This window comes from Saccoglossus kowalevskii, chromosome 14 (assembly GCF_978046115.1).
Source record: "Saccoglossus kowalevskii chromosome 14, keSacKowa6.1, whole genome shotgun sequence".
In the NCBI taxonomy this organism is placed as follows: Eukaryota; Metazoa; Hemichordata; class Enteropneusta; family Harrimaniidae; genus Saccoglossus; species Saccoglossus kowalevskii.
Genome location: NC_140654.1, coordinates 14,844,489 through 14,865,386, shown reverse-complemented (window position 1 = coordinate 14,865,386; position 20,898 = coordinate 14,844,489). Strand labels below are relative to the sequence as shown.

The following is a 20,898-nucleotide window of genomic DNA, read 5'->3' as shown; positions in this document are numbered from 1 at the left end:
CAATTATCAACTAAACAAGTTACTATATACATCAAAAGTCATCTACACGCCGACAGTGAAAACAAACTCAACAATGTCAAACAAAATTAAGCAGCAAGCCATAAATATCTAGATTGTAAATTAAACCAATAAAATACAAGGATATTCAGCTGCTAGTTCGCTATAGACAACTTATTACAAGTCAGGTTTTAGGTATGGCACGTGGAAGACACAACCAGGTGATGACTAATTGTCATTGTATAACTACCAAAACACAGTGAAGGTGTTCCAATAAACTTGTGTAAGTGGTCACTTCAGACCAAAGATGAGGCATAAACTGATTTGACCAATATGAGCATGATGTGCAAAGCTAAACTGTCTCTACTGCCAGTTATTTCAATTATTTCATTTCCAGTAAGTTGTATTTCAGTTGAATATGACCCACCCACTCCAGTGGTAATCTTGATCAGAATTTTGATAACTGTTGTTCAAAACAAGCTAGCAAAGCCATAATCAGTCTTCTTGTTACATAATGAACAATAGAACAATAACAAAAAATGGCCAAGTCAATTGTTCGGTTAAAGCATGATACACATGAACATCTCTACCAATGACAAGTGTGTAAATGGCGGTTTCAGAAACCCAGACATGCTTTTTAAAAATTAAATTGTGATGAAAATCAAGCAATGAAGTGTATGTACAAAAAAAAATCTTCCTGTTTTTTTTTTTTATTAAAATAGTTTTTACTACAGCAGCATAGTGTAAGGTTTCTCTAAAAACTTTTTGAAATGTTGCAACCACTGTGCTCCAACAGCTCCATCTACAACTCGGTGGTCACAGCTAAGAGTCACATTCATAACACTGGCTGCACTGTACCTGAATGAAAAAGGGAAATAAAATGATATGTATATTTGCTGCACTGTACCAGAATGAAAAACAGAAATAAAATGATATGTATATTTCAAGTGGGCACTTAACAGTGTTTAGTTTCCAACACTGCTCAAAAATATAAAAAAAATAATATACTAAATTGGGGATACATGTGCATTTGTTTTATGATTTGATTCAAGATGGCTGAATTGTGGCCACTTTCTTGATAAAAAAAAAGCAAACAAAATCTAGGATTTTTGAAATCAGTCATGTATGGCCGAGTAATTACTTAAGATGAGCATCGTAGGATCTTAATGTATGTCACACAGTCTTGTGGCTGATTCACAGTTAATTCATCTCAATTCACATCTGTCTGAATAGATTTGTCCTAAAAGTCAATTCTTCCAATCACATTTGTCCCAGTACACTGTTGTCCAAGTGTCTTTGGTTAGCCAAAATACAACTGGAAAGCGCCACAACAATATGTACTGTGTTTCCCAATATTCAGAAATAAACAACTTTCACCGTGATTACTATTTTTCAGAAGATTAATTGATTCCACCTTAATATGAATAACTTGATTTGACAATTGATGAATTAATGTATTGCAAAGTGTGATACGATAAACGACTAGGGCTCAGTCTTCACAGTGCTGTCATATGCACAATGAGTGCCACCATCAGACACAGTTTGTTGTTCGGATCTTGTTGCCCGTATTAGACGAGTTAGTATCAGGCTAACCTAATACATCGAACTTAACAACTTTGGGACAGATACACTTGTGGGACGAATCAACTACTTTGGGATGAATAAACTTGTGGGATGAATCAACCTGTTGGACGAATCGACTTGGGATGAATGTGATTTGGGACGAATCTACTGTCCACCCTGTGTTTGTATCTCTGACATGCTTGCTCTGATTGCACATTCAAACTTCACATACACATTATACATGTCATATAATGCGATCTTAGCCATGGTAGTAAATAGTGCATATGTGATACACTATTCAAGAATGTTTTTTTTTTTTCAAATTTGGTATGTCACTAAATGATTTGCCAGAGCAATTTTGAGTAATTGCACTGACCTCTATTTTAAATACATATGAGATGACATACAAGGTATGAGCACATGCACTCAAATATAATGTTACATTCATATGACAGGAACTACGTCTTGTCATTACTTGTTATTTCATATTGTGAATGATCTTCCTCAAACTGAAAATGTTGGTTTGGTCAGATGCAAGAATTACAGAGTCATAAAAACCACATGTGGACAACCATCTCTCAAAACTGTCTCAATAGAACCAATTACATTGTCTTACCCCTGTTCATTGTCTTCATCTACAACCAGTGTTTTCTTCACCCCACCAACTGCCAATATACAGGCTTGAGGAGGATTTATAATTGCAGTGAAATGTTTTACACCAAACATACCAAGGTTTGAAACTGTGAATGTGCCACCCTGGAAAGGAATAATACAACAAATTTAACAAGATTCCCTTAATCCACACACAAACAATGCTTATCTACCATGTAGTATTGAAACATAAATAATTTTATTTAGCCAAAGCTTCAGGTGCATTGTTTCTAAACATAACAAATACCAGATAAGGAAATGTAAAAGTTATACAAAGATTTCAGGCAACAGGTTTGCACTACTACCCTACAGTGAAATCAACATTGTGTAAATAACATTACAAAATCACTACTATTACTCCATACAATTTTACCTGTTCTAAAAGTATTTTTTGATAATTACAGTAATTACCTGATATTCTTCTGGTTGAAGTTTACCCTCTCTGGCTTTCACTGCCAATGATTTAATATCTTGGTTAATTGTAGAAATTCCCTGAAAAAATGAATATTGTTTATAACAGTTTTTTTTATGAGATTATCATATCACCAGCTATGTCTTGTGCATATAAATGACATCATAGGCAAGTACTATTCACAAACATAGATAAATGAATAACAGGTTCTTATCGTAAGTGAATGAATCACAGGTATAATAAGCTCAACCAGAAACCTCTCCTGAGAAGCAGCGTTTTGAGGTAAATACTGTGAAATGCTTTATTATCATGCCAATTACAATTTTATTATTTTCTTGGCAGATACATAATAACAGATACTAATTAAATTTTACATCTCATTACATAATATGGTTTTCACAGGCATGAAAGTAATGGATGGCATGGATGAAAGTGTATATCCAAAACAAACCACAGCATGAAATAGACGAATAAGAATAATTTGTTTTTATTTCTATTTTTAATTAACCAAGAATTCAATGTTTGTGTAATTTGACACTGATTATTCAGGTACTGCAACTGCAGCAATGATTTTCCTTTGTATCAACATGTTAACAAAGTGTTAAAGCATAGAATTATCTTCTATTTCAGTTTTGAAAAAAAAACCATTTCAAGTGAAAACATTTTTGAACATGCACAATGCAATAAAAGCAATGACAATCTATGAACTGGGAAAACAAAAGAAATTCTGACATTGTATTATTTGAAAATAGAATCATGCTTTCCTCTTATGCAAAAATAACTATTTCATAGTAGAAAATGATTATAAGAAAGAAATATACCTTTCCATCAGCATTGAAGACAATAGGTGTAATAAGACCCCGATCAGTACTCACTGCAACGTTCACATCAACTGACTGGAATCTGTTGAAATAAATGCATCAATTTTGTTATTCATTACATTTGAACATGACGCAGCATAATAATAACTGTGTCGCTCTAACGATTCAAATCAAGATAGCCCTGGAACATGCATAATATAAAATTACTTACTGTCTAATAAATGTATCCTGCCACGCTGAATTTGCTTCTGGGATTTTGAGACATGCCAACGCTGATGCCTTCACAATAAAATCATTAACTGACAACTTGATACCATCAGGCTCTACTTCTTTATTCAGGTCTTTTCGAAGCCTAATAAATTATTATAAAACATATTCAGGATGAGTAACAAATCTATATGGTAATGATGGTCTGATAAGATGAGTGAGATCAACTTAGTTTATCTAAAGTGATTTTAAAGAAAAAGAAGAGGCATAAAGATAAATGCAGCCATATTGACTGGTTCTCGTCTCAAGTGTTATGGCGTACCAAGCCACAAAAGACCAATAACTAGTAACGGATCCGGCATTCTGATTAGTTGATCACATTCTCATTCCTTGTTCTACTTTCCTTGGGTCTATTTTCCTGGGTCAGCGCTTACCCTCGCGGTCGTTTTAAATATAAAACAGGTTTTTCTTTCTTAGAATCACCTCGAGTATGAAGTCCTAGCAGGCCAAATGAACGAACAGACATGTTTACGCAGAACGGAACTTAGAATGTTTTCAAATATGTCAGTTAGTCACGTGCCTTTGGGCCGGAATCCCGGCGAAGTGGAACGATATGGCGATTACCTGTTAGGTACCTGCGTCCTACCTACCACTCGCAAGGGACATTGGGAACCAGGGAATGCTGCCATACTGCTTACTGCACCCTCAAGTGGCAATATGGGCATATTATTAAAGAGGTAGCTGTTAATTCCAGGAATTGCATCGGGGTATCATGGAGGCAATTATATAGCTTCATAAGTTGGTTTCCTATTTCCAGCTAACCCAATATATTTACTGGTTTCCCCGGTACCCGGCATTCTGAGTTATCGAATATTTACGCGACAAAATCAACCCACCTACAGAGAAATAAATTTACACCAGAGTGCGCAAGTTTCTAAGGTAACAGCTGAAACTTGTCTACTGTTCAAGCAGTTTGGACTATTAAAACTAAATGTAATTTTACAACCATGTACTTACTGCAATAAATCGTCCACTCTAATATCCACTGTAAGATAATAATGGGGCACTGTCTGCTTAGAATAAGTTAGTCTATTTGCTATTGTCTGAAAAGAGATAATAATACAATGTTACAAGGACACTTTGTACTATTAAGTTTGCCAATGAGAATTCATGTCTTCATATTTATAAGCTGGTTATGGGATTACATATTTCTGACTTGCATACTCATATAGAAATGTAATTTTAAAGCGTGGGATTCACTACCATGTGAATACAGCAGATGACAATAGCATGTCATTGTTTACAAACAAACACCTAACTACATGTACGTGTCTTTGGACTCAATTTCTGCATGTTTAAAATGACTGTGTAGCAAAGCTTCACACTTAACAAGTCTTGGTACAAATTAAATAAGACATACAATGTACCCGCATACTAAACTAAATGATTGCCGCATACTAAACTTACACATGCTTTAGTTTGTGGTTACAAGCTTCAAGTACAACAATTGTCATGTTTCGATATTTTCATTATGAATCCCGTGTGACATGCACAACACACGTTGTTTATTTACATGAAATTTGGACATTGCATGGCGACTGTGCCAGTTCTGGGCACATATTTTGTTCAATGCGTATACATGTATACAGTTGCAGGTACCTGAAAACCATCTGGTTTTCTAGTATGGAATATTTGTGAGCACTGCAAAATATACATGACACAATGGTTTGAGCAAAGAACCAGTCTTGTTTATTAAGGACAAAACAAAATAGAAAAGAGCCAATACTAGGACATGTATAATATTATGAGCTAATTAAATTAGTCAGGAATGTGTGAAAATTATCCAAAAAATTATGTAAATTTCATTCAAAAAACTAAGTGTCATGCAATTCAACCAATCAGATGACTTACTTTTCTCATGCCACTGAGTTCAATATCCGTGTATGATGTGGCTGTTGGTGGTGGTAAGGGAGCAGGGGCGGATGTTGAAATAGGTGTTGTTGGTACTGCTGCTGGTGGTTGAGGTGGTGGTGGTGGCGCTGCTGCAGCAGCTTCAACATCCTCAGCCTTGATTCTGCCTTGAGGACCGGTGCCTTTGATGCGCTGATAAGACAAGTAACATTGGAATTGATAAGCACACACTCTCCACTGGTACATCATTAAAACAAGCAGCCTGTCGGCTGAGATAACTCCGCTGTTAGCAATGCACATTGCACTTAAAGAACAGAACTATGTATAGCAATTAGACTTGCTGTTTTCAACAAGAATTCAAAAATACCACTTTTCACCAAAAATCATCAAAATTAGATAATTAAAGATATCATCACGAAATGAACAAATCTGAGAGGTCCACATATAGTACCTATATATGTAACATCAAAGTAATCGGTTTTTCACAAGAAGTCGAAAATATCACTTTTTACCAAAAATGACAAAAATATTCACCAAAAATAGAGAATGAAATGAACAAATCTGAGAAAGACCATCCAAGGTACTTGCATATCAAATTTGAAAACATTCTGACTTGCGGTTTCGAAGAAGAAGTTGAAATTGTAAAGTTGACGCCGACAACGAGACGGACGATGAGGAAGGACAATCAGTAATATGAACAGCTCCGTGTATATTTTTGAACAAGTAAGGCAATACACATTTTCTTCTGGGATGATAAAATGTCATAGGTAGATGAAAGCAATGATCAAACAAGAACTATGTTGGGTGTGTTATTTAGAATAAAGTAAATCTCTCAAGAACATTATTTTCATATGTGTACGACAGAATGACGGCATATAGTGTGCAGAACTAAACACGTGCACACCTGAAACCTACCAGTCCCATTGTAATAATTATATAAAATATGATAAATTGGAATTATGGTAACACTTGGATAGCCAATTAGTTCTTCATCTATCGAAGTGAATCATGGACATGTTAACATATGCTGTTACAAGTGCTATACAAAACCGTTGCGATTTTGTAAACAAAGAATTTGCCATGTTATATGCGTTATAACATCAGGAATAGTAAACTATAGCCAAAATGATGTCACCTTCTTAGTTCACCATGTGCTGGAGGAAGTGTAATTCTTGTTCATGTCACATGATGATCTATTGACCAATTATAAACAGACTTTGAATGTAGATTTATGAATATCCCATTTTTAATACTAAGAATACAAATATGTATTACCGTATTACCCCGGGCACGCGCCCAGGGGCCTGAACGTACAAAATCGGGAAAAATTGGGGGTGGGCGCTTACCCGAGGACCACCCCAAAAAAGATTTTAAAAACTTGTTTTTGTGATCGTATGATAAGGTCAAATAAAGGAATGCTTTCGTACACTTTGTACACATACTTATTTCTTGATTTATGCGAGGTTTCAATAAACGTGAGCACTCGGTCAAGATCTGTGGGAACACTAAGACACAGGGTCGAATTTCAAGAATAAAACTTGTTTTATGTCAGCGAATGAAGTTGTATTACTCACTGAAATTGACTACAAACTATGGTAAATATTGTAATCAATGCACGGTTACATTTTTAGTAACCGTGATCAGTGCAAGTCGAAACGGCCGGGAAAAACTACCGCTTGTAATCCAAGAAGGCGATGACCTCATTAGCATAATTTTGTTCACGCACGTATTGATACATCGCATCGTAATTACTGAAGAATAGCAGACAGGGTTATGAAACAAAAAAAACTTTTATTACTGATGTTTACAAACTATTGTGAATACATAAACATATCCAAATGGCGATACATAAAAAACAGACTGAAAATAAACTCTGGTCGACCTCATTAACATGATTTATTCACGCACCCACACACAAGACAAAATTATGATGCAACAAGTTCCCATCGTCGGCATGCCTCATTATGGTTATCGTAATGGACTTGAGATCGGCAAAATGTGTTTTTCTTCAACGACAGAAAAATAATCCACATGACCGTAATGCCATAGCTGTGATGAGGGATGGAAAGAAAGTAGCAATGTCTCAAAAGTGCGAGCTCCCGTTCACAGTCAGCTGGCATCGGTGTCGCTGGGTGTATATGATAGAGGGAAGTTGTGCAACCAAATTTGCCGAGTTCGCAGTTTTTCGCCGATAAAAAAATAACTAAGGCAAAAACTCACGGTTTTTCAGCATTTTTGTAATAAAGACATTATCCTCTATCAATAATCCGCCCCAAATAGAAACATTTCCACTAATTCTTGTGTTTTTTCGACGTTTTTCGAAAAACCTGCGATTAGGCTGCGAAAGTAGAACATTCCGGAGGGGGTGAAACGGAAGAGCCAAACTTAACGCGTAAAAATAGAACGCGTATTTTGACCTCTACGTGGCCAACCAATGGCTGGACACGGATACGTTTTTGGTCATTGCCAAAGAGCCCTGTGTCCATCGCCTGGCGATGCTCTTCCAATGAGTTTTTACGTAAAAACACAAACAAAACGGCCCTTTTCAGGGCCACCACACACTCCAAAAAGAGAACTACCGTAACAAACACACTATTTAAATAAATCAAACGCGTTCGTTTTTGACAAATACAACTTTATTGTTGACCTAATTCTTGGCTAAAAATCACCCTGGGCGTTTAACCGAGGATGTCCCCAACATCTAACTTTTGTGAAAACAGGGGGGTGGGCGCTTGCCCAGGGAGGGGCGCGTGCCCGGGGTAATACGGTAGTTATTAATGGCTCTCCCACTGGTGACAGCATTTTTCCTAATCAAGTATACAAGATGTAATGATTACTCACAGAAAGATCTACCCCCTTTTCAGCTGCTATTTTCCTGGCTAATGGACTGGCAATTATTCTGACACCAGGTTCTGATGCACTTGTTGTTGGAGCGGGTGCAGGGGAAACAACTGGTGGTGGTTGAGAAGCTGTAGGCTGTAGAAAAAAGAAAACAATACATTGATAATTCTAAGTTAAAATGGAGCATCCTACAGTACAGTTCTCGCGGAAGCTTTGGCTTTTGTGGCATCATTGTCGCCTACGCATGGCTTCATTGTCGCCTCAGCATCGCATCATTGTGGCATCAGCTTCGCGTCATTGAAAATTGAAGCTGTGTTCGCCTCGCTATTTTGTGGCATCATCGTGGCCTCAGCTTCGCAGTCTCATGGCATCAACATGGCATCAGCTTCAACTTATTGTGACATGAGTATGACCTCATTATTTGCACGCAGAAGGGCAGTAGACAAAAACATGTACAGAAGTTCGATATGTAATCGATTTGAAATTCAAGGCGAATAAAATAATATGATCAAGAGTAAAATGACATTTTAAAAAGATATCTTGTTTAATTATTTTAGTGTTGCGAGTATTGGGCACCAAAAACTTTTCGAAGTACAGTACAATGGGCAAGGTGACGAGTTTCATATTGACTGGAAGGAAAATCGTGATAAAGTCAAATCACACGATGCAATCGTCGTTCTGATACAACACAATTTGCTGTATACGAAGTGAAACTGTTCTTGTTATAAAATTTACCTTTTTTCGCTCATTTTATTTGCTGCTAGAAGAGCAGATTCAGATTCCTCATTTCGGTGGTATTTTTCTGTGTTTCGTTTAGTTTTAGCCGAGTCCGACCCCATGCCCGGACTACTAAAACATGCAATACACACGTACGCCGCCTGGTGCGTCGGCGTCGTCGCCAGTCATCTTGATACAAAGTTTCAAAACAAGTGCGTACATTTCCAACATATGATTGGATGGTTGTGGTGGCGTCGGTCTGGTAAAATTTGACAACCAATTCTCAAAATTAAGTCACGATCAGTGATCTGAGCTCGATCTATACGTACTTTAAAAGTATTCTCACAAACATATTTTCGAATGAAAACGAGCCACATGCCCTGTAAAAAATCGAATAGCGCTTGACATGCAGAAATAATTTATTGGGCTTCAGAAAAAAACGTGTCCATTTAGTGTGGCCATAAATATTTGGTGACCAGCCGATGAACAATTTGAAAATCATGATTCACACGGAAGTCCTTCGATACTGAAAATCGTCGACCCCAGTCTGGTTTACCTTATTTCCCAACTTGCAAAACTGATTTGTATCCCAGCCCTGTTTTTTTTTTTTCTTTTTTTGAACTGAGGTAAAATCCCATCCGTTTGTCAAAATATACCGATGTTTTTCAGTGAATAATTGCGAAGCCTGTCACAGCACAAGAAAAACTTTGTGAATCGACGATGGAGATTGGATGGTACGACGACCCTTCAATTTGCGTTAAATATGTTTTGTTACAATATCATTGATTGGCTGAGAGTCACCTGATCGGAGCACGACCTGGGTCACAGAACCATATTTGTCCGTATTATCAACAGGACTTTGCGAGAAAACCACACCCACATTTTCAACCATTTTAGCGCGGAAGTTGCCAACAAATGTCGAAAACTCGTGAATTTTATGAATTCGAATAAAATAAAGCTAGCGATTCGTAAGACTGGTAAATAATATATCCACCGATGCTCTTCGATTTTTTTATTTCAAGGTGAGAAATGGATACTAGTAGTTGAAGTTCCATCGATTTCAAGGCGACTATTTAACCGCGACAACTCTACGCTCTGTTGTAGTTTCGCGAGGTAAAACAAAAATACAATAAATAGTACTTGTTTAATTATTTGGTTGTACAGCCCGCAAATTACGGGACATGATCCCCATGAATTGCGATAAATAAATGCTGATTGTGTTGAATGATGGACGTCGGGACCGTTTGGAGAAACAAATTACGGTCGGTAGACATTTCAAACAATCGAAATTATTAACGAAAGACGAGATTTTTCTAGGTATTTACGGTCATACCAAATATATTTCAAAATTGACAAATACACAAAGAGGTGTAATAGTAGGTCACGTCCATGCGTGGGAATTCTATTTAGCTTCATGGTCCTTCGGCTTGTCTTCTGCTTGGGGGGAAACAACAATAATTATACAAATCGTAAACTCAACACAATCAGGAAAAGAAACCCAGACAACCATGTTGTACTTCTGTTGAATACATTTTGTAGCAGTGCGTCACGTCGGAATGTTGTCTAAAATAAAATATTCAATCCCAGCCAAATCTAGGTCAAAGGGTCAGATTGCGTGCATATAATTATAGATAGTTAAAACAAAATGTATTTGAACTTTTGACGGTTGTTCAACATCTATGCACGGTTACTACACAAAGAGGTGTAATAGTAGGTCATTTTTATTTTAGCCTTAGAAATATTTTCTTTCACTCAGTCCACGTCCATGCGTGGGATTTCTATTTAGCTTCATGGTCCTTCGGCTTGTCTTCTGCTTGGGGGGAAACAACAATAATTATACAAATCGTAAACTCAACACAATCAGGAAAAGAAACCCTAAACTAGTAACCGTGATCTATGAAAACCAGAAAATTTTTAGTAGTCCGAATTTTTGCACGGTCGAAAATAAAACGGAAATTGACCGGTCAAAAGCGGAAGCGGTCAAGAGGTTTGGGGGAAATGAGTACAGTACTTCTTTGTTTGATGAAGCGATGCTGATGCAACATTGTCGCCATAATGAGGCCACAATGAAGCGAAGCGATAATCTTCTAACTTTTTTATGTCGCGACATTGAAGCGATGCTGAAGCCATAACAATGCCATAATGATGCGATGCTGAAGCGAAGGTGAAGCTGAAGTGAAGCCAAAGCTTCCGCGAGAACTGTACTGTATGGCTTCCTTGGGGCCAAAATTACTATCAGACAGGTCACAGTTGTAATCCCTAGTCAATCAGAATTTTATGGTTGCCAGAGGATCTGCTCCTCAGGGTAAGGGGGCGTATGGCCATGGATGAGGACGCTGCGCCCCCGCCGCCCACATTTTTAAGGCTAATCAAAACTCGTGTAGTAAATTTTATTTTTATTTTTTTTAAATTCATAGGGTTTATTACCTGCTCTTCAGGGGTTTGGTCTGTTGGTGATTTTGGTAGCGGAGGTGGACCTTGCAGGTCTTCATCAGTTACTTTGTAATCTTTGAAAGCTTCAATGTCCCCTTCTTCTTCTGCAATAATACAGAGGATCTGAGCAAAGAAAATGAGACGAAACATTTTTAGGCACAGAAAAATATATATTCATGTTTCTGGTTTTTGCACATGTCAGTTTAAAACATGCGCATCACAATTTTTTAAAAGTTTTGATTAAAAAAAAACAAATATTTGTCATGCAAAATTTTTTTTTTTTGGATGTTAAATCTTATGAAGGTATTCAGAAGATACAGAATCCGAATCTGATTGTTGGAGAGATGAATGTGAAACATACGAACAAGATATATTCACTGAATCATCCCTTCAGCAAAAATAGCATTACAGTACCGTACATAATAAAGTAAAAAAAGATTAAGGGCTATCCAAGAGAAATTGCCATGCAGTTGACTTAAAGTTGATTTACAACTGTATAATATATGCTGTAAATTCCTAATTTCCGAGTTACTATTTTTCTCACGAAATTCGATAGAGGGCGTTCTCAAAGTACCCGGATAACAGTCCGTTCAACGTTCGTGGTGGGGTTGAAATTTGAGCGGCATCTGCTGTAAGCAATATACTAGTAGTTACTGTTGCCGAAGTCTTATTTTTTACAAACGTTTTGCAAGAATTGGTCAAAATGGTTAACTGGCATTGTAATGCCCCAGACTATTCCTTGGGTTCGATTAAAAAGAAAAAAACAGCGAAATATCCTGGGATGAAGGCGTAACTTTTCATACATTTCTTTCGTCCAAGAAATCAACACTTCAACACCAGTGGATTCGAATGCGTCGTTGGGAATCTGACGCCAAACTATATTCCCGGGTTTGTTCACGGCATTTTCCATCCTGCGCCAGTATTTTTTTAGTTCAATAACTGGAGACAGCCGTCTTTCAACCACAGTTATACATCGATTGAAAAACAAAAACATTGAGCCGGATTTGATGAAAAATTCGCTCGTTGCCGATTCCCACATCGATCTTCTTGTTCAGAATCCTTATGATGGCATTTTTTGCGAAGTTGAAGTTAAAATAACTACGGAAGGAAAAAAACGTGTGTCCATTTATGATAACTGCATCTGCTGATCGCCTAGTGAATAAAATATTAAATCAAACTTACACTACACAGTTACAAACACCAGAAACTATTTTAGAGTTTGATTTAATAATAAACCATGGCTTGTAAGGATTTTCCTTCATGGATCATTGCCGAATACACTCTGCCATAATGAAATTAAATTCTGTATTCTGCACATGATGAAGCTTTACGGAAATTATGAAGTAAGTAACCATTAATAAGTCGATATTCTTTTAGTCTGGCTGTTGTCCAGTCACTTCGATGCAACAAATATGCGAACATATCAACTATTTCAAACAAAGGCAAAGTATGAAGTTTTTTTTGCAAAGTTGTTACGTTACACGGATCTACCAGAGTTATCGTCGACTCGTGTTTTACAGTACAACGACGATTGTTTGACTCTTGGCGAACATTTAACTCGTTTGTTAACTCAACAAGTTCAAACAGTTTAGTTTTACGAACATTGCTGCAAGTTATACCACGATCCTGAAGAAATTTGCGGAGTTCTGGGACTTTTTTGCTTTTCCAATCTATTGATTTACGCATTTAAGAATACAGAACTTCAATAAAAACAACCCCACTCAGGCTCGTCATCCGGGTATTTTGGATGCGCCCTCTAGCGGAATTCCGTAGAAAACTAACAACTCGAAAATTAGGAATTAAGAATTATACATGTCAGAACTTATTTGTTATCTGGACAACATAAATCCCATCACGCAATGCACCATTTCTGCTTTGGAGCACGCTCAGCACAACAAGCCTAGGGAGTATGAAATATTCCATGTTTAAAATTCATTTGGAAGCAGTGGGCCTAAATTACACACAGTTACTAGAAAATGAATTCTTTTCATCGCAAAATTTCATATGGGAAATTTTCAAATTTTTATTCAATAATATAATATTCAAATCACAGCACTTTACAGCAATGAGCAAAAATGAACTTACTTTTCCAAGGGGAATATCCTTTGTTCCTTCCTCTACTAGAATTTTGGCAAAGTATCCTTCTTCCGGGGTCTCCATGGACATAGTAGCTTTATCAGTTTCTACTTCAGCTAAGACGTCTCCTTCATTTACTACATCACCAACCTGTAAACACCAACAAGAATACAATGTTATAGAAATTATTTGTGTACAGTGGCAAACAATAAGCAGAAAAACCTAGATTGGGTGAATATACATGTAGCTACCATATTGAGACACATTCATCAGTTGTACAAATTCAAATAGAAACAATGGAATTTAGGCTGTGCTTCCCGCTAACCATTCGCCAGTCGCCAATGGCAAACTTTTGTATTCCTTGGCAATCCAAGTATGTTGAAGTTTCGCTAAAACTGGCAAGGCCGATCCTTAACAATGATTTTCATAAAAGACTTAATAAATGTGTGGAATAATGTTTTATTACTGTTTCTGAATGTAAAAACCACAAATTTCAGCTTTAGAATCGTCATTGTCAAAATTGAAGCAGACATACATCACGAACGATCATTGACAGTAGCCATATTGAAATTATCAGCCTCGTTTTGGGGTGGCTGCCAATGTAGGTAGAATTCATACCAACATGTTTTGCATGTTACAATAGCACTCCTTGTTAGAAACGTTGCATCATTCACATTTACATCAAAAACTTTTATTTGTTTACATCAGAATCAGTTGGTTACATACTACAATAAACTCTTCATAGACAATAATGGAAAAACAAGCAGCCTATCGGCTGAGATAGCTCCGCTGTTAGCAATGCACATTTCAATTAAAGAACTGAAGACATCATTAGAAAATGAACAATATGTATAGTATCAAAGCAATCGAACTTGCGGTTTTTAACAAGAAGTCAAAAATATCACTTTTTACCAAAAATTATAATATCAAAGCAATTGGACTTGCGGTTTTCAACAAGAAGTTAAAAATGTCACTTTTTACCAAAATTACAAAAATATTCACCAAAATTAGAGAATTAAAGATATCATCACAAAATGAACAAATCTGAGAAAGATCTACATGTAGTATCTATATGTGTAATATCAAAGCAATTGAACTTTTGGTTTTTTAACAAGAAGTCGAAAATATCACTTTTTACCAAAAATTACAAAAATATTCACCAAAATTAGAGAATTGAAGATATCATCACAAAATGAACAAATCTAAGAGAGGTCCACATGTAGTACCTATATATGTAATATCAAAGCAATCGGACTATTGGTTTTTTACAAGAAGTCGAAAATATCACTTTTTACCAAAAATGACAAAAATATTCACCAAAATTAAAGAATCAAAGATATCATCACGAAATGAACAAATCTGAGAAAGGTCTACATGTAGTATCTAAATATGTAATATCAAAGCAATTGAACTATTGGTTTTTAACAAGAAGTCGAAAATATCACTTTTTACCAAAAATTACAAAAATATTCACCAAAATTAGAGAATTGAAGACATCATCACAAAATGAACAAATCTGAGAGAGGTCCACATGTAGTACCTATATGTATAATATATCGAAGCAATTGGACTTGCGGTTTTCAACAAGAAGTCGAAAATATCACTTTTTACCAAAAATTACAAAAATATTCATCAAAATTAGAGAATTAAAGATATCATTATGAAATGAACAAATCTGAGAGAGGTCCACATGTAGTACCTATATATGTAATATCAAAGCAATTGGACTTGCGGTTTTCAACAAGAAGTCGAAAATATCACATTTTACCAAAAATTACAAACATATTCACCGAAATTAGAGAATTAAAGATATCATTACAAAATGAACAAATCTGAGAGAGGTCCACATGTAGTACCTATTTATGTAATATCAAAGCAATTGGACTTGCGGTTTTCAACAAGAAGTCGAAAATATCACTTTTTACCAAAAATTACAAAAATATTCACCAAAATTAGAGAATTAAAGATATCATTACAAAATGAACAAATCTGAGAGAGGTCCACATGTAGTACCTATATATGTAATATCAAAGCAATTGGACTTGCGGTTTTCAACAAGAAGTCGAAAATATCACTTTTTACCAAAAATTACAAAAATATTCACCAAAATTAGAGAATTGAAGATATCATTACAAAATGAACAAATCTGAGAGAGGTCGACATGTAGTACCTATATATGTAATATCAAAGCAATTGGACTTACGATTTTCAACAAGAAGTCGAAAATATCACTTTTTACCAAAAATTACAAAAATATTCACCAAAATTAGAGAATTGAAGATATCATTACAAAATGAACAAATCTGAGAGAGGTCGACATGTAGTACCTATATATGTAATATCAAAGCAATTGGACTTGCGGTTTTCAACAAGAAGTCGAAAATATCACTTTTTACCAAAAATGACAAAAATATTCACCAAAATTAGAGAATTAAAGATATCATTACAAAATGAACAAATCTGAGAGAGGTCCACATGTAGTACCTATATATGTAATATCAAAGCAATTGCACTTGCGGTTTTCAACAAGAAGTCGAAAATATCACTTTTTACTAAAAATGACAAAAATATTCACCAAAATTAGAGAATTGAAGATATCATCATGAAATGAACAAATCTGAGAGAGGTCTACCCAAGGTACATATACACCAAGTATCAAAGCATTCAGGCTTGTAGTTTTCAAGAAGAAGTCGAAAAAGTAAAACATTGACACGGACGACGACGGACGGACGACGACGACGACGGACAATCACTCATATGATAAGCTCCGCTCGACAAAGTCGACAGCGGAGCTAAAAAAAAGTTGAATATCATCTGAATGTAACGTCTGGAGACTGGAAAGATTTTAACAATAAATTAAAACAGTTTCATTCAAAGTTTGAAATGAAAAACTAGCTTGTTTCCGATCGGTACTATACTATCGATTTCCAGCCGGCCAACGGCACTTCTGTGGACTGTCTCGCACATGAAGAGCAAATTCCTCCCGTCTCGAAAACAAAGAAAAATGAACCAGTTTTATTAAATGAGAGATGTTTTATTTACCTTGTCGACATGAAATATCCAAACAAAATAATAAAACATTCGTTTATTTCGTTTTCCTCGCGGGATTGCAAAATCCGACCTATTTTGGCCGCCATGTTGTTTGTTGTTGATCCTTATACATTATGCTAATGAAGCTAGCGCATGGGCAAAACGTATTGTTACTGAGGGATCATCTCAGGGTTATTCTCAACGAAAGATGTTTTCTATTTTGATCCTCTTTTTTTTATAAAAGGTAATATCAATAATTCGCAATCGAGAAAATTCGTTTCGATTGGGCAGTTTTGACAAGTCGATGCTTGCAACAAAAAACTGTAAAATTGCGAGTACGATCATCGTGTTTCATTTCCGGTTCATTTGACTTTCTGATTCAACACCGAGAGTTGGAGCAATCGTTAAGAGTTCGGTAAATTTTGTTTATTACCAATGCTTCTTCATTTTTAATGCTTGTTTGTTTGTTTGTTTTTTCAAACATGGCAACTTTGCCTGTGCATTTTGTCACAGTGTACATTCGACAATACTAACGATGGGACTGATTGCCACCTGTGATGGAATATGTGTAAGAGACTGGGGAATAAGACTGCGTGGCGAGAGTGTGAAAGACTGAACTGAAACGCCAATGCGGCCGATCGTTGACAATCGTTCTTATGCATTAAATACACCAATGAATCCATGGGCAGAATCACTTGGTTTCAGTGAATTTACATGATATAATTTGTAGTAAAAAAGTAAAGCTGTGTAATTATCCAGATGAAAATGAGTGACTTTTATTAAAAAAGACCTATTCATTGTACAATGTGTAGGTTTGTTTTTATGTTTTGCTTATGATCTCCCTTAAAATTCCCACCTAAATAATATTCATGATTGAATGAATAAATTAGGCCACCTCCATATAAAGACCACCTGTCTATAAAGGACAGTTTGGCTCAGTCCACTGACTGTCCTTTATAGACAGGTTTGACTGTATAAAATAAAATTCCACTTCCTGTTTTTGTCGCTATGAAGACATCTTTCCCATACAAAACTGCGTTGATTGCCTGTACCTGATGAGGCTTGAGGGCACCAAAACCGAAAACTTAGGAATTACATGCTACTTTCTTCAAATAAAATTCACTCAAGTACTCTATCCAGTATAATCAACAATTTTCTGACCTGTTTTTCCCATCTTGACAGTGAACCAGTTTCCATAGTTGGTGATAAGGCTGGTAAGGGTATTTTGTGATGTGGTGGATAATCATCTGTGAAGGGAACAAGTGAAAAAATGATATCTGAACAAACAAATGTCATACCGTAGTAGCGTCAAAACATCATGTTTCCACACTTAATAATGTATAATGTATACACATTTGAAGATGATCAAAATTTGATGAAGTAAGGTTATCTCAAAAGAGAAATTCAAAATCAAATTCTGTTTGCCTTCACGCAATACACAAGCTCTCATGGTGGTCCATCTGTGTGGGATCTGTCGAATTGAGGACAATGTTCTTCCAAAGCTGCATTCAAGAGTGAATTTATAGCTTTGACCTTCTATGACCCAAGGCACTATAGCCAAAAAATTTTTTGTTTCCTGAAATAGTTTTAAAGAAATCCCCATGTGTTGTGCATCTTAGGTTTGTTTTTTGCACATGCTTTAAATACAGATATGAAACATCTAATTCAATTTTCCCTCATACATGTGTATAACTAAGTGCTATCCATTTACTACATACATGTAGAAGGAGATAAATGAAAGCAAAAAAAATTACAACATAAATGAAATGAATATAGATAATTTGCATATAAATAAATAATTTTGTGCATATTTCTGTACAAATAACTTGTTCATTTCCCTCCAAAAGTATGGGTAGGTAGGGTTAACTTGAAAAAAAAAACAATTTATTGTATTTGGCCTGGATCATCTTTTGAAATTCATTCCTACAGTTAAAATTATACAAATCATGTATACAAGAATAAATTACTGGTGATGATAAATCAACTTACCTGAACTGTAAAACCTAACTTGCATGACATTATTGATTCTTAATACTTGAAATGTGACTGGAGAATACAAAGGTAACCTGCAAATATAGAACACATAGCATATGTAGTGCTAATTCTGTACTATCACATGTACTTGAAATATTGAAAATATCTGTATTTTAAGTCTTTGCAATGTACAAGGCACACAAAATTATGATGTGGTTAATAAACGCTTATCTTGCGATCATCTCATAATTTGTGCAACTTCAAAATGCATCCTTATCGAATTATACATGTACATGTATCAGCTGCATTGTCTTGGTGCACTTTCAAAGTTTCTTCACATTTTCAATCATTCCAAAGCATTGTTTTTTCAAATATGGCCTGGAAATTGGTTATCTTCAGAAAACTGAACTCTAAACTCCACTTATCTATGGCGAAATTTGATTGTAAATTAGTGCTGACAGAGCGGGCAGTTTCTGACAAAGATGATGCCTAGAATTATAGCAGAATTGTTATATGGCTATACAAGTACATGTATACTATCGCGGATTATCACATCTCACTGTTACAAATGCTGTGATTGCGACTCAGTCACATGACAATGAAAAAAAATGGATATTACATAAACAATAGTGTGTATAACAAATTGTCGTTCACTGCACTGTTGTTGTACCAGCCGCTGTTGTTTTCAAGGTTTTGAAGGAACTTTAGCAAACTCAAACAGACAATGAATAAGCCAGAATGGATATTAAGTAAGGTACCGGTACTTATATGAAGCAAATATGTACGGCAAAGCTACCACTGAAACATTGCATCAGAGTCACAGCGGTGCATTACACTGTGAGGGTACTACACTGGTTCTGGACATGCCACGTGAATGCTCGCTGAGAGCGCTCTACGTTGAGTGAGTTGTAGAACGTGTGGTATGTTCGTGAGTTGGTCATGGCATCCTTCCATTCTGACATTCTTATCTCACAAGAAGCAAAGTAACTTTAGGAAGTTCTCAATTCATTCTAATAATTTTATACACAATAAATTGAGTGATTCACAATCCTAAAAGTAACGTTTACTGTGTATTTCGCATTTGTTTTAGCAAACAACGGATGTATGCTATGGAGTAATACGTCAGGTTATAATACATGAAATAAAATATTGCATACTACAAATATAAGTATTGTTATTATGTGGGAGAGTAGGAGTGAGAGATGTATGATAGATGTGATTGTACATGGTGGATGTCTGTTCGATGTGATAAAATAAATAACACATAGTCATTCGGTTCTGGCAACATCAATATTATGGTTATGACCACTATCCCATGGGCAGCCAGGCAACAAATCGTGATATTACCCTCACAAACATTTGGTATTATTCAACTACCACCCTGGAGTAGGAATTGTATCACTATCACACGGAATTTATAAATTTATTTCCATGCTGCTACATGTACTACGTAATGTTAGAACTGCGATGCTACTACTGACGGTACAACGTGGTATGCTGCAGTTTCGTAATATAATAGTCAGCTCGGCCCGGCCGGAGCTCGATAAAGTCAGATGTGTCATGCGAACAGAACGTGATCGCCGTCGTAGTAGTTGCGACTAGGTTCACCCTGGGTGAGTCTACTTTCGACAACGGTGTACAGATAAACATACCTGGCTTTTTTGCTATAATGTGAACATCTGATGACGGACTGTCGACATGCCTGCCCTCTCCACGATTTGGAGAAATTATATGCTCGGCAAAAAGACCTGAATGAACCTGCTGATCGCTGCATCTTTCAATTATTCTTTCCGATAACCAAGTATCGGCTGCAAACACAGATTAACGTAAGCCTCGTTTTGATAACGAAGGTTCGTTTGTTGTTGGTTCCTCTTCTCAAATTAAATCAATGTATAGAGGGCGTTTCCCTGAGCGAGCAAAAGTACGCTGCACAAAAATAGAAATATTGTTATAATGTTTGTGTTTTTTTTCACATATTTTGATACATGTATCATGTTACAAGGATGAATTAGAGATGAGAATAAATTAATAATATTTGTACTCAATTCGGAGAAAATCAGTCAATGAAATAGCGAAATAGCGATGTCTAAGACTTACATACAGTCTCTTGTTTATTTTATCTGTGTGTGTGTTTTCAATAAAATTATGGGAGTGCATAAATGCTAAAAGCCGGGTAATCGTGAAAAAATGATTACACGGTAACCTAGCTTTTGCTATTTATACACTTCATTAATATCTTATTGAAAAGACATCAAAAAGTAAACA

At 35.9% G+C, this 20,898-nt stretch overlaps 1 protein-coding gene across 1 annotated transcript; it reads right to left on the bottom strand.

Annotated features, from left to right (window-relative positions):
- Nucleotides 1-697: 697 nt before the first annotated feature.
- On the bottom strand, nucleotides 698-20,469 carry LOC100376086 (dihydrolipoyllysine-residue acetyltransferase component of pyruvate dehydrogenase complex, mitochondrial-like). Its single transcript, XM_085507956.1, has 13 exons — nucleotides 20,286-20,469; nucleotides 18,649-18,725; nucleotides 17,821-17,906; nucleotides 13,639-13,779; nucleotides 11,548-11,676; nucleotides 8,404-8,538; nucleotides 5,563-5,754; nucleotides 4,669-4,754; nucleotides 3,656-3,796; nucleotides 3,445-3,526; nucleotides 2,623-2,703; nucleotides 2,177-2,316; nucleotides 698-855 (listed from the first exon to the last, which is right to left on the bottom strand). Exons 1-13 carry the CDS (start codon nucleotides 20,405-20,407, stop codon nucleotides 726-728), a joined length of 1,542 nt encoding a protein of 513 aa, XP_085364082.1. The 5' UTR covers nucleotides 20,408-20,469; the 3' UTR covers nucleotides 698-725.
- Between the last annotated feature and the right edge of the window lie 429 nt (nucleotides 20,470-20,898).

Bases quoted from the DNA above. Each gene is read 5' to 3' on its own strand.
- LOC100376086 (XM_085507956.1), bottom strand. From the start codon at position 20,407: ATGCAGCGATCAGCAGGTTCATTCAGGTCTTTTTGCCGAGCATATAAT. The intron at 13,780-17,820 runs GTCAGAAAATTG...TGGTGTTTACAG, and splicing joins TGTCAAGATGGGAAAAACAG to GTTGGTGATGTAGTAAATGA. The intron at 856-2,176 runs GTAAGACAATGT...TTTTTCATTCAG, and splicing joins GATGAAGACAATGAACAGGG to GTACAGTGCAGCCAGTGTTA.